This window comes from Mustela nigripes, chromosome 8, assembly GCF_022355385.1.
Source record: "Mustela nigripes isolate SB6536 chromosome 8, MUSNIG.SB6536, whole genome shotgun sequence".
NCBI classification, from domain to species: domain Eukaryota; kingdom Metazoa; phylum Chordata; class Mammalia; order Carnivora; family Mustelidae; genus Mustela; species Mustela nigripes.
This window is the reverse complement of record NC_081564.1, coordinates 29,030,128-29,046,071: the sequence shown is the minus strand read 5'-3', so window position 1 is coordinate 29,046,071 and position 15,944 is coordinate 29,030,128. Positions and strand designations below refer to the sequence as shown.

The following is a 15,944-nucleotide window of genomic DNA, read 5'->3' as shown; positions in this document are numbered from 1 at the left end:
GCGTTGCCCGGGAGCCGCCGGAGGAGGAGCGGCGCAGGGGATGCGGCTGTGGCGGCGGCGGCGGCGGCCGAGCGCGGGGGGCGGCTGTGGCGGCGGAGGGGGGCGCGGGCCGGCAATGGCGCGGCGGCGCTGAGGGCGCGGGGCGGGCAGCGGCCGGAGGGCGGCGCGGGAGGAAGCAGCGGCGGTGGCTCCATGGCCCGGGCGCGCTGAGGGACGCGGCTCTCGCCTCAGCCCGGCGGCGGCGGCGGCGGCGGCCGAACAATGAAGCTCCTGAAGCCGACCTGGGTCAACCACAATGGTGAGTGCGCGCCGGGTTCGCGAAAGGCCGAGTCGGGGGTTGAGGCGGGGTCTGGAGCGGGGTCTGAGCCGCGCGCAGGCCCTGCCCTTCTCGCCCCCGACGCGCCCGGTGCCCGGTGCCCAAACTGCAGGGTCGGCGGGCGCGGACTTTGTCCTCCGCCCGAGGAAGCCGGCGAGCACGGGCACGTGCTCCGCTTGTCCTCAGCGAATCCGCCCTCACTCCCGGCGCTTGCACTGAGCCCTCGGTCGCCCACCCGTGGTCCGTGGAGGAGCCGCGCCTGCCTCCTGGGAGCGGCCCTGGTCGCCAGCCAGCTCCTGCCACTCGTCTACAGCAGCCAGGATGTGCTCAGATGGTCCAGTGTGTGAAACTGGGGCCCAGTCCCCTCTGTGGCTTTTCAGTGGCGGGGTGAACACCTGCAATCTGCATGTTTCTGCCCAGCTGGTGGGACTGTTACTGCTCCTGCCAGAGACCTGAATCTGGTGACAGTGCCCCCATTTGGGGGACTATGGCTTGGTCCCCAAGGTCCCCCAGCTGAACGAACCACGTTTATGCTGAGCTGAGACATCAGGGTGGCTTGGGTTGGAGCCTGTAGGGCAAGCGGTGATCTAGGATAGGGCCTTCCTTAACCCCGTGGCGGTGGTCCCAAAGCGCACCCTGGGGGAACAGACTCTCCTAGTCCTCTGGTTGAGTGCAGATAAGCCCCCAAAACTGGTAGAGCAGTTTGTCATAATTGTACTCTGTTGGCACAAGTGCTGCAGGAGTTGGTCTTTGTTGCGGGGAGAGACCCCCATCCTCTTGCTGACAGCACTGAAGCCCAAGGAGCACTCCTCCAGCCTAGGGCCTGTATCCCTGATTCCAGCCTGTCTGTGCTGACAGGAAAAGGGTCACCCTGATTCTGTCTTGTTCCTCATATCTGCTTTGCAAGGCGACTAGAGGGAGCTAGTAAGGCCCTTTTTTTATACATGTGGAGCTTTTTAGTTTTGAACTTAAGCCCGTGATGCTGTAGACTACCACAACTGAACTGAACATCTATGTTCTTTCAGTCAGAAGTATTTTCTCCTTCTGTCTTCTTATTTGACATCTCTCTCATTTTTCAGGGTCCAGATGAGGTTACCTTATTAGTTGTTGTTGACATTCTTCCTGTTTTATTCCACTAGATGTGCCCAGTCCCTGTGTGTGTACTTTCCATGTGATCTCTCAGGGCAGGGGACTGCCACAGTCCCCTCTGTATTCCCTACCACATTCAACAGTACCTTCACACAAAGGGTATATGGTAAATACTGGTTGCAACAGGTAAGCTGAGGTTTGCATAATTTACAAAGACACAACTAGACTTACTGTGCATGAAAGCAAAAGTGGTGAACTTTAGTTGGGTTTTTCCAAGTGCTGATCTCCAAGAGCATTCCCTGATGTGTAGTTTGTAGATCTTTCCCTGGAGAATTGAGCAGATGTTCAGTGATTATAAATTATGGTGCTCATGAGTCAGGAAGGGAAAAATTTTGCTGTGTAAGTGAAGATCTAAAGGAATTTTTGTTTTAAAATGCTTTGTCTGGATTATTTATTTGTTTTAAAAAGATTTTATTTATTTGTTTATTTGACAGAGAGATCATAAGTTGGTAGAGAGGCAGGCAGAGATAGAGGAGGAAGCAGGTTCCCTGCTGAGCAGAGAGCCTGATGCAGGGCTCCATCCCAGGACCCTGAGATCATGACCTGAGCTGAAGGCAGAGGCTTAACCCACTGAGCCACCCAGGCGTCCCTGGATCATTTTTTAAAAGATTTACTTACTTATTTTAGAGCAGGAGTGAGAGAGGCCAAGCTGGGGTAGGCGGGCAGCCAGAGGGAGAGAGGATCTTCCAGCAGACTCCCTGCTGAGCACAGAGCCCAAGAAGGGGCGTGATCCCAGGACCCCGAGATCACCCCATAGATCAATTTTTGTGTATAATCTACCCTTCTTTAGTCTTTCTTCTGTTTCTTGCCATATAATTTCTAACTTTATGATAAACTCCTTTGTAGGACACAAGTTTTATGCTGTGTAAGCATTATGTGTGTCAAGATGCTTAAGCGATTATCTAGGTACAAATGAGCGAGAGTCTGCAACCAGGCCAACAGCCAAACATTCCAACCTGGCAGAGTGGACAGAGCACCGGGCCCTGGCCTCTTGCTGCAGTATCTCCCTCCATGGTCCTAGAATGGAATAGGATAATAATTTGCTCTGGTTTCTTCACAGTACAGTTGTGATCTTTGGTTGCATAGGTAGACACAGAAATGCTCCCCAGGCTATAAAGTGCTCTAGAAATCCAAAAGGTAGTAATAAAAGGAATTGAAACTCTGGCAGGATAGGAATTAAGTTTCCTTTCTTTTAAAATCTCCTGAAATCAGTCTCTGTCTTTTCAAGTGTTCAGAAGGACTGTCGGGGTTAATTACCACTGTCCTGAAGGACATGATAATAATCTGGATCACTACTGAGTGGTCTTTTAAAGACTGGTAAATAGTAGGAGCTGCTGGGAGCAGGAGCTGCTTAGCCAGAAACCAGAGTTGTGGGTGGTGGCCAGTAAAATCATGCTTACTTTGGACTAACAAACCCAGAAGACCATGGTGCTGTGGAGAGTGCATCATTGCACTTCCTGGCTTCCTGACTCTGCATTCATATCTCCTGACTTGTTATGTGGCTTGAACATGCTTCTTCTGGTGTCTGGGAGTCCAAAGAGGGAAGGAGCAGAGAGCCTAGTATTTTCCCTGTGGTAGCAGTGTCCATTCAGCCATGGTGGAGAGGACAGCTAGAATAAAGCAGGTTAAAGGCAAAGGAAGAAATATCTGTTGGGATGTAAGCATACTTTTGGTCTCCATTTTCCTGGCTAATAATAGTGGTAAGACCTTTCCTCTAAGGTAGGGTTTCTCAACCTTAGCACTTGACATTTTGAACCACCTAATTGTTGTGGGGACCATACTGTGTGTTGTAGGATGTTAGCATCTTTGGCCTTAACCCATTGGGATGCCATTATCACCACCCCCACACACACACCCAGCTGTGACAACCAAATAGACCATCATAGTAATGGACTCCAGATCTGCTGCATCATCCATCAGAGGGTCCTGCATAGAGGGGCACTCAGTGAATTCTTCCATTCAACAAATAATGAGTACAGATTGTGTGCCAGGGGCTGAGTGCTGGAAATATACCAGTGAACCAAATGTAGCAGAGCCCCGGTGGCCAGAATCAGCCCCAGTTGAGAATCACTGCTCTAAGGTGATCCCGTAAGTTAACAAATTTTGAAGTTGTTGTATAACAGTGAAATGAGCCTTGAACATGGAATCAAACTGGATTCAAGATGCTATCATGTATTAGCTGTAAATTCTTAGGCTTGTGATTCCACTTCTAGGTAAAGTTGAGGAAATATAAAGATTTGTTCCTGTGTTTTCACCCTGTACCCAAATATAAGAAAGCTATCTGAATATATACAATAAGAGATACATGATAATATTTATCATGTATATGGAAGTATGTGCCAGCCACTGTTAACACCTACACCTATTTTACTCTGTGTTCTTGGATACAGTATTTCTATATATTTGATTTTATTTTAGGCTTGGAGGTTCTTTTCTAAGTTAGGTTATAGCCACATATTGGTCGGAAAGTGGATGATTAGGTTTTGGGTTGTAGAAAAATGTAATTTATATGTTTAGAAAACTTCATTGAGACTCGTGGTTCTTCCCATCCCTGGGCCTTTGCTCCTGAGAGTTTCTGAAGTCTTCACTCCTGGGCAGTGTTCATGCTCAGCTCTTCAGGGAAACCCATTCTAACCAAAAGAGACAGAACTGAAAGAATTCTTGTCCTCCCTTGGCCTCTGGCTCACACTTTGATGGCATTGTTGTATAAAGGCATTTGGCAAATTTTCAGTACTGGGGTAATTTGTCAGTTAATCATATTTGCTTTATGATTTGTGTTTTTCCTCCTGCCCTGTAATTGGATTATATTTCCCCCTACCCTGTGTCCTTCCAGAAAGGATTTCAAGACATCGTCTGAGACATACACTGATGAAAATAAATAAGTATGCTTGAAGGGGAAATGCAGGCAGGGTGGTAGAATAATGAAGTCAGCAGCCGGTGTGGAAAGGCCCTGCACAGCTGCTAAAGGGGCCCTGCAGACCTATCTCTGAGAACAGGCTAGGAGGATCCTAATAGTGATATTTTATGATTGCGTTGGTCATTAAGATAAGCCTTGCAATGTGTCTACATCAAAGGTTCTCTAACAGGCCAGTGTCTGGAAACACATTTTGTTTTCACAACTGAAGGGGGGACACTACTGGCAGCTAGTAGGTAGAGGGCAGGACTGCTGCTGAACACTGGAGCACACAGGACATTCCCTCACAGTAAAGAATCATCTGGCCCAAAAGGCCAGTGGTGTTGAGGTTAAGAAACCCTGCTGTATGTAAGAACATCTTTACCGTTATTTGCCTTTTTTCATTTATTTGTCTCATGGTTCCAACTAGATTATAAACTTCTTGAGGACGAGAATTAGTGCTGTTTATTTGGGAGTCAGATAGTCTTATTCTTGAATTTCCGTCCTCTGCTGCTCACCAAATATGTGTTACAGAAGGGTTTTTTTTTTGGTTTTTGTTTGTTTGTTTGTTTGTTTGTTTGTTTAATCTCATTTCCTGATTTGTTAAATGAAGCCAGTAATGTCTGCTGCTGCATCTGCTACCTGTGAAGGCTCAGGGAATCTGAGCTCTCTCCAGGCTGTCTCTCACTGAGTGAGGCCTAAAGACAGTAGGTTGATTGTTTAATAAATTAATAAATAAATAAATAACCAGAATGCATCTGAAGATTCAGAAGAAAACGGGTGGGATTTTGCCTTAGATAATACACATGTGGGTCTTTCACCTATTTATGGACAAAACTTTGAACCCTTTTGGAGAGAAGGTCTGTGCTGATCATAGGTAAATAAGGCTACTCCTTTGTGCGTAGGTGGGAGAGGACCTATAGACCACATTCTAGAATACAGGGCAGGTGAAAACCAGGGCTACACAAGTGAGCCAGTATAGCCGTAGGGACAAAAGTCTGGTTTGTGGGTGTACCCTGGGGCTGAGCCTTGATGGGAAGTGGATTGTGGTAGTAGAGAAGGTGCTGCCACTGTGGAAGTGTCCGAAGCAAAGGCCTGGGGAGGGTTGGGAGCATTTTAGGAAAGGGAGTAGATAAAACAAACAGCAGGTGTTTTAGAACACCTCTGGCAAAAGGAAAACCCATTTAGGTCAAAACTTGTTGTTTTTTATATTAACCCACCTAGGACAGACCAAGTCACAGGGACGTTGCCCTGGTCAGAGCCACCATAATGAGGGACAGATAGAAGAGGCAGTGAGTCTCATTTGAGGGCCAGGAATAGACCATCATAGGAACGGACTCCAGGTCTGCTGCATCGTCCGTCAGATAGAGGGTCTTGCACAGAGGCACTCAGTGATTCATCCAATCAACAAATAATGAGTACAAATTGTGTGCCAGGGGCTGAATGCTAGAAATGTGAATGAAGTAGCATAGCAGAATCTTTTGAGGAGCAGCATGTGATGCATTCTAGCCAGTAAGACTGGGAGGGCTGTCTGCTGGGGGTGTCCTGTCCAAGCAGACAGGGAGATGGAGGAAGAAAGAATTATCAGGGAGTGCTGGAAACAGGGCTGGACGGGAAGAAGTTGAGCTGTAGTACAGTGCAACAGAAGCTGCTGCCCACCCTGTCAGGGGCTCTGCAGCTAGTCCTTATGAATTGTTCGGAATTGGGGTGAAGAACCAGGGCTTTCTAATGCACATCTACAATCATTGGGTGCAGGCTGTCCTGGGGAGGGGACCTGATCTTAGTCAAAGCAGTTCTTCCACTAAGGGTAGGTCCTCTGTGGAGAAGACCTCAGCTGGAAGTTTACACAGGCTGCCAACACTCCCACAGTTGGGGGCAGGAGCTTCATTCCTGGAGGGAGGGGACCTGGCCTGGTACCACAGCATCCATAACAGGCGTGGTGGAGAAAGGCAGCTGTCTGAGGGAGTTGCATTACAGGCAGAGAGAACAGCCAGAACTTGCCTGGCGGGTTTGAGGAATAGTACCAATATCTTGTGATTGGAGTGAGGCTGGAGCAGCAGATGGACAAGAGCACTAAGAGGTGAGGCTGGAGAGAGCTGTGGATGGACTGGGAGGACCTTTTGGCTGCAGGACTTCTGTTCCTAGTGCCACGTGAGCAGAAGAGTAACAGTGTTCTGATGTGACTGCTAAAGATCTTCCTGACTTCTGCACTGGGACTAGGATGGGTTTGGGGGCAAGGGAGAGATTTGGGAGACCCATTAAAAGGCAGTCACAGTGATCCAGGTAAGAGATGACTGTGGTTTGGACCAGGGTAGTGATGGAGGTAATAGTGCTGATGAGAAATGACTGGACTCTATGTGAGGGTACACATATTATTTTTTTAGATATAACTTACGTATGTTATTTTATACAGTAATTGTATATTATAATTATATAAAGTATGTAAATTATAAACATATTTAAGTATAATTTACATAGCAATATGCACAGTTTGTATACAATTTAATGAATTTCAGCAAACAGATACACACTCTTATTCATTCCCAACTCAAAATACAAACATTCGCACCTCTCTAGGAAGTGTGAGTTACAGACATACTGTGAAGGTAGAGTCACCAGGGTAGAATGTGGGGTGTAAGATGGGGTGGCTCCCATGGGGGTGAAGGGCAGGGTTGTTGTCCACTGAGATCAGTAAGAGAATAGAGTAGACGGAGCAGAAGAGCCAGGATTCAATTAGACGAAGTTGCCTAAATGAGGCCACCACACAGGGCTTCCCCCAGGGTCCCATTTGATAAATGGCTTCTTCACCTTCTCCCTTTTGAAAATACTAGAACTCCATTCTAGAGCTATTTTTAAGGAATAGGACAAACACCTACATTTTGGCCAGAGACCATTGCCATATATAATTATACTAGGATACATCTGTCTAATGGTGTATGAGTGGATATGGATAATGAAGCATTTTGTGATTAGGAACTTAAAATTATTTCTCATATTATAGGAATACCTGTTCAATTTAGGGAAAATTAGAAAATGCTAAAACTTTCCTTATATAGTCTTTGAGACCATTTGGAAAAAAATAAATGGATAACGTGGTGCTTTTAAAAACACATTTTGTTTAGTGTACATATTACAATGTAAAAGTATCTACGTTCTTTTTTTTTTTTTTAAGATTTTATTTATTTATTTGACAGAGAGAAATCACAATTAGATGGAGAGGCAGGCAGAAAGAGAGAGAGAGAGGGAAGCAGGCTCCTCGCCGAGCAGAGAACCCGATGCGGGACTCGATCCCAGGACCCTGAGATCATGACCTGAGCCGAAGGCAGCGGCTTAACCCACTGAGCCACCCAGGCGCCCCAAAAGTATCTACGTTCTTTAAGACCTTAGCCAAATCCCTAATACTGTAGCACATTCAGTGGTTTTATTGTATAGCCTCCCTCCAGACTTCGCATTGCACATGTAACAAATGGGTAAAATGTTGCTTTGTATTTTCTACTTAAATAAGACTGTACGTTATTTTCTCCATCACCCCCCCTTTTTTAAATTGAGGTATAATATATAGCATTAATGTTTCAGGTGTATAGCATAATGATTGCATATTTGTATGTATCACAAAATAATCACCATAGTAAGTCTAATTAACATCTGTCACTGTACATAGTTACAGGTTTTTTTTTTTTTCTTGAGAGGAAAGCTTTTAAAATTTACTCTCTTAGTAACTTTCAAGTATGGGATACAGTGTTATTAACTGTAGTGTTATTTTCTTAATTGTTAAACAGATAACTAACATTCCCTGCCCACAAAGAAATGTTTTTAATTGCTCTTAATTTTCGAGTGGAGCTGTATAGAAGAGATGATGATGTTTGGAGAAATCCATTTTGCAGATAACTTGTAAAGAATATCTCTGTTCTGTAAAAGTAAAGGGGAAGAGACGCCAGGGTGGCTCAGTCATTTAAGCTGCTGCCTCAGCTCAGGTCATGATCTCGGGGTCCTGGGATCAAGTCCCACGTTGGGCTCTTTGCTCAACGGGGAGCCTGCTTCTCTCTCTGCCTCTGTCTGACACTCTGCCTGCTTGTGCTCTCTCTCTCCCTCTGACAAATAAATAAATAAAATCTTTTTTTAAAAAAAGTATGAAGAAATAGTGACTGTTACCAAAACTTTCTAGGTTACACATTGGCACATGCTGCAAGAGAAGTGATTAAGATTCATAAATGATATACCTGTGACTTTCTTTTACTTTAGTTTGTGGCAGCACACACATGCACATCCACACACACACATACACACACACAGAACAAAACAAAACAAAATAATTGCATGATTGCTATAGCTTCCTTCCTGTGCTGTGTTTTGAATCTTTCAGCCACCTTATATCTATGAGATGTCATCCTGGTAGGGCTTGCTTAAGAAGTCTTTGTGGTTGAAATTGGTAGAGATACCAGCAGCAGATGGCTTTGTGACAGGCCAGGGCCATGCCTCCCACTTGCAGGTGTTTGGAAATATCTGAGTCCTCACTTCAGGAGATGAGGAGCCTGTCTTTCAAAGATTGGGATCCTAGTGACAATGAAGGTGTTTTGAATTTTAGGTCTCTGCTGCAGTCTTTCTCCAGCCATTAATAATAAGTATTTATTGAGTGCCTACTGTTTGCCAAGCCACAGCTCTAGGTACCACGGTGACTCTGTGACTAAAACAGGCAAAAATTCCTGAGCTCCTGGAGTTTACATTCTGATGGTTGGGGTAGACAGACATGCAATAAAGGAAATTATACAGTGTGTAAGAGATTGCTAAGACAAAAGTAGATGAGAATTAGGATTGGTTGTGCCAAGTTGAGGAAGTAGTACTTTCAGGTAGGGTTGTTAGGGCAGGCCTCAGTGAGAGGGCGACATTTGAGCAAAGACTGAAAGGAGGTGAGAAAAGAATGTGTATCTGGGAAGGAACCAGTGCAAGGCACAGGATAGAAACACTCCTGTGCAGTCTAAGAACAGAGGGAAGGCAGGGCATGGGGCCAGTGTTTGGGGGAGGAGGCAGAAAATGAGGCCGGAAAAGTCATGGGGAGTGGGGCTTTTATGTTGGGCCTCTTGGCCTCCCCTGTCCCCAGTATGATCTTTGCTGGTGGGGAGATGATGGGTGGAGCAGGTTTAGGCCAGAAGATCAGGAGTTCCATTGTAAAGAAATTGAAGGTGAAATGTCTACACATGGCTGGATAGAGAAGTGAGCTGCTCGTTAAGAGTGCTTAGGTGCACATCTCTCCAGAGAGATGGCTAGTTGCAGATTTGCATGTTACCACCTGCATAAGGAGTCAGTTTTATAGACAGCCACTGATGTTTTGATATTTGCTTTTATTATATATTACTATACAGAGACATAGTTAGACCATGTATATGTGTGTAGTTATTTATTTATTATTGAGATAGTTGTAGATTACACATAGTGGAATGAAACAATACTAAGAGGTTCTTTGTACTCTTTTCCCAGTTTCTCCCACTGGTAACATTTTATAAAACAGCAACATAATATTACATTGACATTGATATTGAAACAATCCATCTGTCTTACTCAGACTTCTCCACTTGTATTTATACTCATTTGTGTTTGGGTACGTGTTTAGGGTTTGTTTGGGTTTCTGGGTTTTTTGTTTGGTTGGTTGGTTTTAGATTTTATTTATTTGGGAGAGCAGGAGAAGGAGCAGTGGTTTCATGCTGAGCACGGAGCCTGACACAGGGCTTGATTGGAGGATCCTAAGATCGGGACCTAAGCCAAAATCAAGAGTCAGTGGCTTAACTGACTAAGCCACACAGGCGCCCCCCTGGTGTTTAGTTCTATACAATTTTTCACTTGTATAGGTTCATGTATCCACCACCATAGTCAAGACACCGAGCAGTTCTAATTAATCCTTTTATAACCCTTCCACGCCTCTGTACCTTATAGATAGGTAGGTAGGTAGGTTGGTAGGTGAGTAGAGTTATATAGATATATATAGATATATTGGTTAGGTTTGGTTTTAGTTAGCATTCTTTTAAGTTTTTTAAGTTATGTTAAAATATACAAATACACAAAATTTACCATTTTAACCGTCTCTCAAGTGTATAAATCAGTAGTGTTATGAGTGTATCCGCATACTGAGAAGTCACTATTGTGGAACCAGTCTTCAGAACTTAGTCATTTTGTGAAACTAAACTATATACACCTTAAGCAACAACTCTTCATTCTCCCTACCACCACTCTACTTTCTGTCTTCATAAATTTGACTGCTCTACAGACCTCATTTAAGTGGCACCATGTATTATTTGTGACTAGCTTATGTTAATTACAACATTTTCAGGGTTCATCCATGTTGTAGAATGCATCAGAGTCTCTTTCCTTTCTAAGGCTGAATGATATTCTGTTGTATATATTATATATATACCACAGTTTGCTTATCCATGCATCCGTCAGTGGACACTTATATTGCTTCTACTCTTGGCTGTTGTGACTAATGCTGCTATAACATGGGTGTACAATATCTCTTCAAGACCTTGCTTTCAGTTCTTTTGGATATATGCCTGGAAGTGGAATTGCTGGACCACGGGAAATTCTGTTTTTCATTTTTTTAAGGAATGCCCATACTGTTTTTGATAGCAGCTGTGACATTTTACCCTCCCACCATTGGTGCACAAGATTCCATTTTCTCCACATCCTCACCAGCACTTGTTTCTCTGTCTCTCTCTAATGGTAGCCAACCTAACAGAGGTAAGGTCATAATCTCATTCTGGTTTTGGTTTGCATTTTTGTGGTAGCTAATGATGTTGAGCATCTTTTTACAGGCTTATTGGCCATTTGTATATCTTCTTTGGAGAAATGTCTGTTTCTGTGCTCTCTATTCTGCTATGCTGGTCTATATGTCTGTCTTACGCCAGTACACACTGTTTTGATTACTGTAGTTTTGTAGTTAGTTTTGAGATCAGGAAGTGTAAGACTTCAACTTTGTTACTTTTCAAGATTCTTTTAGCTATTCAGTGTCCCATGAGATTCCATAAGAAATTATAGGATGGGTTTTCTATTTCTGCAAAAAATGCCATTGCTGGTTTTTGTTTTGTTTTGTTTTGTTTTGTTTTGTTTCAAGTGAACTCTACCCCCAACACAGTGCTGGAACTCAGAACCCTGAGATCAAGATTTGCGCGCTTGGTACTGACTGAGCCAGCCAAGCATCCAGTCACTGTAGTTTTGATAGGGATTGCATTAAATCTGTAGAGCTTTGGATATTGTTGACATCTTAACAGTATTAAGTTTTCCAGTTTATGAAGACAAGACTTTTTCCTTTTATTTGTGTCTTTAATTTCTTTCAGCACTGTTTTCTAGTCTTTAGTGTCTTTAGCCTTCTTGGTTACGTTTATTATTTCTAAGTATTTTTTTATTCTATTTTAAATGGAATTGTTTTCTTGGTTTCTTTTTTAGATTTTTTACTTGATGTACAGAAATGCAACTAATGTTTGCTGATTTTGTGTCATTCAATTTTACTAAATTTATCTTCTGGACTCTTTAAGGTTTTCTGCATAGAAGATCATGTCCTTTGCACCCACCTTATATTTTAATATTCTTTTGTAATTTTTTTCACTTAATAAATGTTTTAAACATTTTCCCATGTTTCATATTTTGTTACAAGTTCACCAACATTTGTTAAAAGTGAGTGTTAATGGGGTGTATAGGATAAGCCCTTCCAGGAACAATGTACAGTGGGCAAAGGGCTCAGGTTCCCCTGAGCTTCCATTCCAGCAGTATGTACTCACAGATGTTCAGTTGGATCTGCCCAGTGAGCTTTCAGGAGCATAAAGACTCAAAGACAGGAGCACAAACCAAAGATCTGAAGGCCACTGAGAGTGCTAGCCATTCTTGTTTGGCCCTCCCTGCTTCTCTTTGGCCAGTCTTCTCTGTTCAGACTAAGTTCCACATTTGGGCCTCCTCCAGGAGTCTTTTACCCAGATACCAAGGAGGAGGATGCTGTCTGACCATGCCCTGTCAAAATTCAGCTTCTGTACCTTAATTTTTATTCCTGCCAGAGAGAGCATTCATGCTGCAGTTGTCAGATCAGCAACCCCCAGGCAGGGAATATGGCCAACTATCACAGTTCCGGGGAGAGAGTGACAGGAGGGTGCTCTGTGTGGTCTGAGGAGGGGTGCAAGAAGGTGTCCAAGAGGGGTCACCTAAAAGCAGGTCCCCAAGGAGAATGGGCTTTGGTAGGTGTGCAGGGAAAACATGCCACTTCATTCGAGGATGTGAAATTGCCTGGTGGCTCTAGGGCCCAGGGAGTGGATTAATTTTTCTTTTGTCTCTATTTTTAAAAAACAAAAATTAAGATTTTATTTATTTATTTGACAGAGAAACAACAGAAGCAGAGGAAGGGTCAGAGGGAGGAGAAGCAGGCTCCACACTGAGCAGGAATCCTAATGCAGGCCTCGATCCCAGGACCCTGAGATCGTGACTGGAGCCACCCAGGCACCCTTGTCTTTGTTTTTGTACAAAGAAAGGTGGAATGCAGGAAGCAGTTAGGAATTCATCTTTAACATTGTGCCACAGGAAAAGTTCTCTATCTAATCAGACCATAGATCCTTTTCCTCTACTCTGCCTCAAAGAGCCCTTTAGAAAAAAGAGGTCTGTTCCTACTGTGGGTATGTGAACCGCTATATTCCTTAGACTGAAGAGTCTAGTGCTGGAAAGAAGTAGGGAGTCAATACCATGCTGGCGGCTTTGAGTAGCCATATTTCATCAACTCTGTGGCGCATCTCTACAGAAGGAAACATTACCCCAGTCACACCTTTCACCAAAGTACATTGTGATCTTAGAAATGTTCACATGTGAAATGTGTGCATCTTCGAGGCAATGTGGCACAGCATCTTAATCTCTCTGAGAAGGTACTTGTAAGGGTGACTGTCTTCCACACCATTCAGATTGGAAAACTGGTATTTGGAGGCATTCAGTAACTTACTCAAGGCTGCATAGTTGTTGAGTGGCATGGCTAAGAATTCTACCGAGGCATGTTCATTGTTCACACCCAGGACTGTTCCCTGCCCTTGTTTCTGCCTTCTTCTGGAGCCTTGAGGCCCCCTCTGGTCTTACCAAAAGCCCATGCTCCACGCAGCTATGTGGTGCTGAAATGTGAATTTAACCTTAGCATTCCCTTGCTTCAGAGGTAGCTGTAAAGGAAGGTCTGTGTTCCTCAGCAGTGTCTTGCTAGGCCCTACCCATCCTCCAAGCCTCCTCTCCCCCACATTCTGCAGCAGCTTGTCACAATTATTCTATATTCTATGCCATGTCCCCTCTGCCTGAAATTCCCTTCCCTACTCTTCTGGCTGACTCCTCCTCAGACTTTGGGACTCACTTCAGTTGTGATTTTTGTAGAAAGCCCAGGGTGAGTTAGGTAGCTTTCCACCTGTGCAGACACCCATCCCTGGGAGCTTCCTGAGGGCAGGGCTGAACCTTTATTGGCTTTACCTTTCCTCAGCTTAGTCCCATAGCAGGCTCATAGACAACCACAAAGGTGGATGGATGAGAAAAGATCCCATCGATGCTATGAGTGGGTGTGGTGGGGAAGACTTGGGCTGTGATGGCTACCTGTGCAGCAATGCTTCTCTGCTTATCTAGGCTCTGCTCTGTGTGCTCTTGTGGAGTCAGGTTTGTTTCTGACTTGCATATAAGTCATTTCGATGTGCTTCTTGAGGGGCATATAATACAATGTCTCACAGACTTACGGAACTGAAAAGCTCTCCTGTGGCCAGGTGCCTGCTCCCCACTGATGGATGGCCTTCTCAAGACTCTAGCTGAGTCAGCTAGAACCTTTTTGGTGAAAATGACAAATATGTAGCTCCAGTTGCCCTAGGCAGGAAACTGAATTAATTAGCATAACAAACTACCCCTAACCTTGCTGGCTTAAAACAATAGCTATTTTATTATTTGTTTGTGATTGTGAAACCTGGCCAGGCTCAGCAGGGACAGCTCATCTTAGTTTTGCACTGTATCTGCTGGGATGGCTGGAATAGTTTGGGGCCAGAACAGTTCACCCTGGGTCCTGTTTCAGGGCTCTCATTCTCACTGTTGTCTGGGTTCTTTGACCCTTTGACCCTGGATTCTTTGTCCAGCTTGGGGGGGGTCTCAGCACAGTGACCTCAGGGTACGTGGACTTCTTATATGGCAACCACCTGATCACTGGAGCCAGACAAATGCCATAGGGCTCTGGCTTCCTCCAGAGGGCAAAAGTTGAACTGCTGGACCTTCTTTAGGCTTAATCTCAGAAGTGGAGCAGCATCACTTCAGTCACATTTTCTTAGTTAAAACAGATCACAGAGCCAATCCAAATTCAAGGAAAGGGAAGCTTGCAAAGGCAGGAGTCCTGAGAGATGTGTTTCACCAGAGCCTAGCCAGGCAGCAGTCTCCCCAGGCCTTGGGACTGAGGTGTCCGGGGTGATCGAAGCTCAGTATAGCAAGTCCAAGGCCATGTCCAGGTCATCAGGACAAGTTGCACATGTGTGCACAGCTCTCACTCTTCCTCTGACTCCCTACTTCACCTTTCACCTGTGGGCTTTGAATCTTTTCCCTCCAGGCAGTGTCATCAAAGGCCTCCCAGCATGTCCAGGCATGTCCCTTCCCAGCTTCATCTGAAGGGGCAGCACATTATATACTTAAAGCTGAGCATCCAGTGTGCCCCCTCAAGCTGCATGACCTTGGGCAACTTCCCTAAGTTTTGTGCCTTGGTTTCTCCCTCTGTCAAATCAGGATGTCAGAACCATCCATTTCACCAGGTGGTGTGAGATTTAGAGAATACCCGGGACTGTGCTGCCTGCATGGCTTGAGGGGCCATATCAGACGCTTAGTAGAGTGTGTCATGAACTGGGAAGGAGAGCTCCACAGGGCTTACCCCACTGTGGCTCTGCCTCTCCCGGAAGGAGTAGCTGGCTGGCACCTACGGGGGCTGTCCCAACTCATTCTCAGCACTAGACGCCATGGTCTGCACAGCTCATAGCCCTAATTGTCCTTTATTTTTTCTTGAGGCTTCCTTGTCAGGCACTTGTCGTGCCCCAGATGGTCAAGAAACCCACTTTCTTGCTACTGCTTCCCTCCTAGGACCTCAGCCTCTGGGAAAGTATGGCACATTCTCAGCAGCAGTGTGTCAGGCTCTCTGGCTTAACACACGAGACAACCACCTGACCCAGCAAGGGCATGGTGTGCCAGTGTAAGTCTGAGTGCATAGGCATAGGAACACCAGTGTTAACACTTCCAGTCTTTCTTACCCGTATTCTCAGTCCCTACCTTCTTTTTACCTACTTTTTTACCTACTTTTTACCTACTTTTTACCTACTTTTCTGTATTCTTATCTTGAAGGCGAATATGGGGCTAATTAGGGTCTGCCCATCTGGACTGTGGGAGAATAGCAATAGCTCTCTCTCCTCGGGTCCTTGTAAGTGTGCTCCACTGCTGGTTCTGGCTCCTTCCAGGCTATATAGAGTGCCAAGCTGTGTTGGGGCTTGTCTTGGGAATCCTCGGAGTGAATGCTCAGGGCAGACCAGGGCTGAATTTCCCGTATGTTTGTGCTCCTTTTTTTTATTTTTATTTTTT

At 45.0% G+C, this 15,944-nt stretch overlaps 1 protein-coding gene across 2 annotated transcripts in view; it reads left to right on the top strand.

Annotated features, from left to right (window-relative positions):
• Window positions 1-130: 130 nt before the first annotated feature.
• LOC132023424 (protein HIRA) overlaps window positions 131-15,944 on the top strand; it is an 85,008-nt gene continuing 69,194 nt past the window's right edge. For both annotated transcript variants that reach the window (XM_059409055.1, XM_059409056.1), the window contains exon 1: window positions 131-298. In XM_059409055.1, the coding sequence (XP_059265038.1) occupies window positions 262-298 (37 nt within the window). In that variant the 5' untranslated portion in view covers window positions 131-261. The remainder of the gene's footprint in view (window positions 299-15,944) is intronic.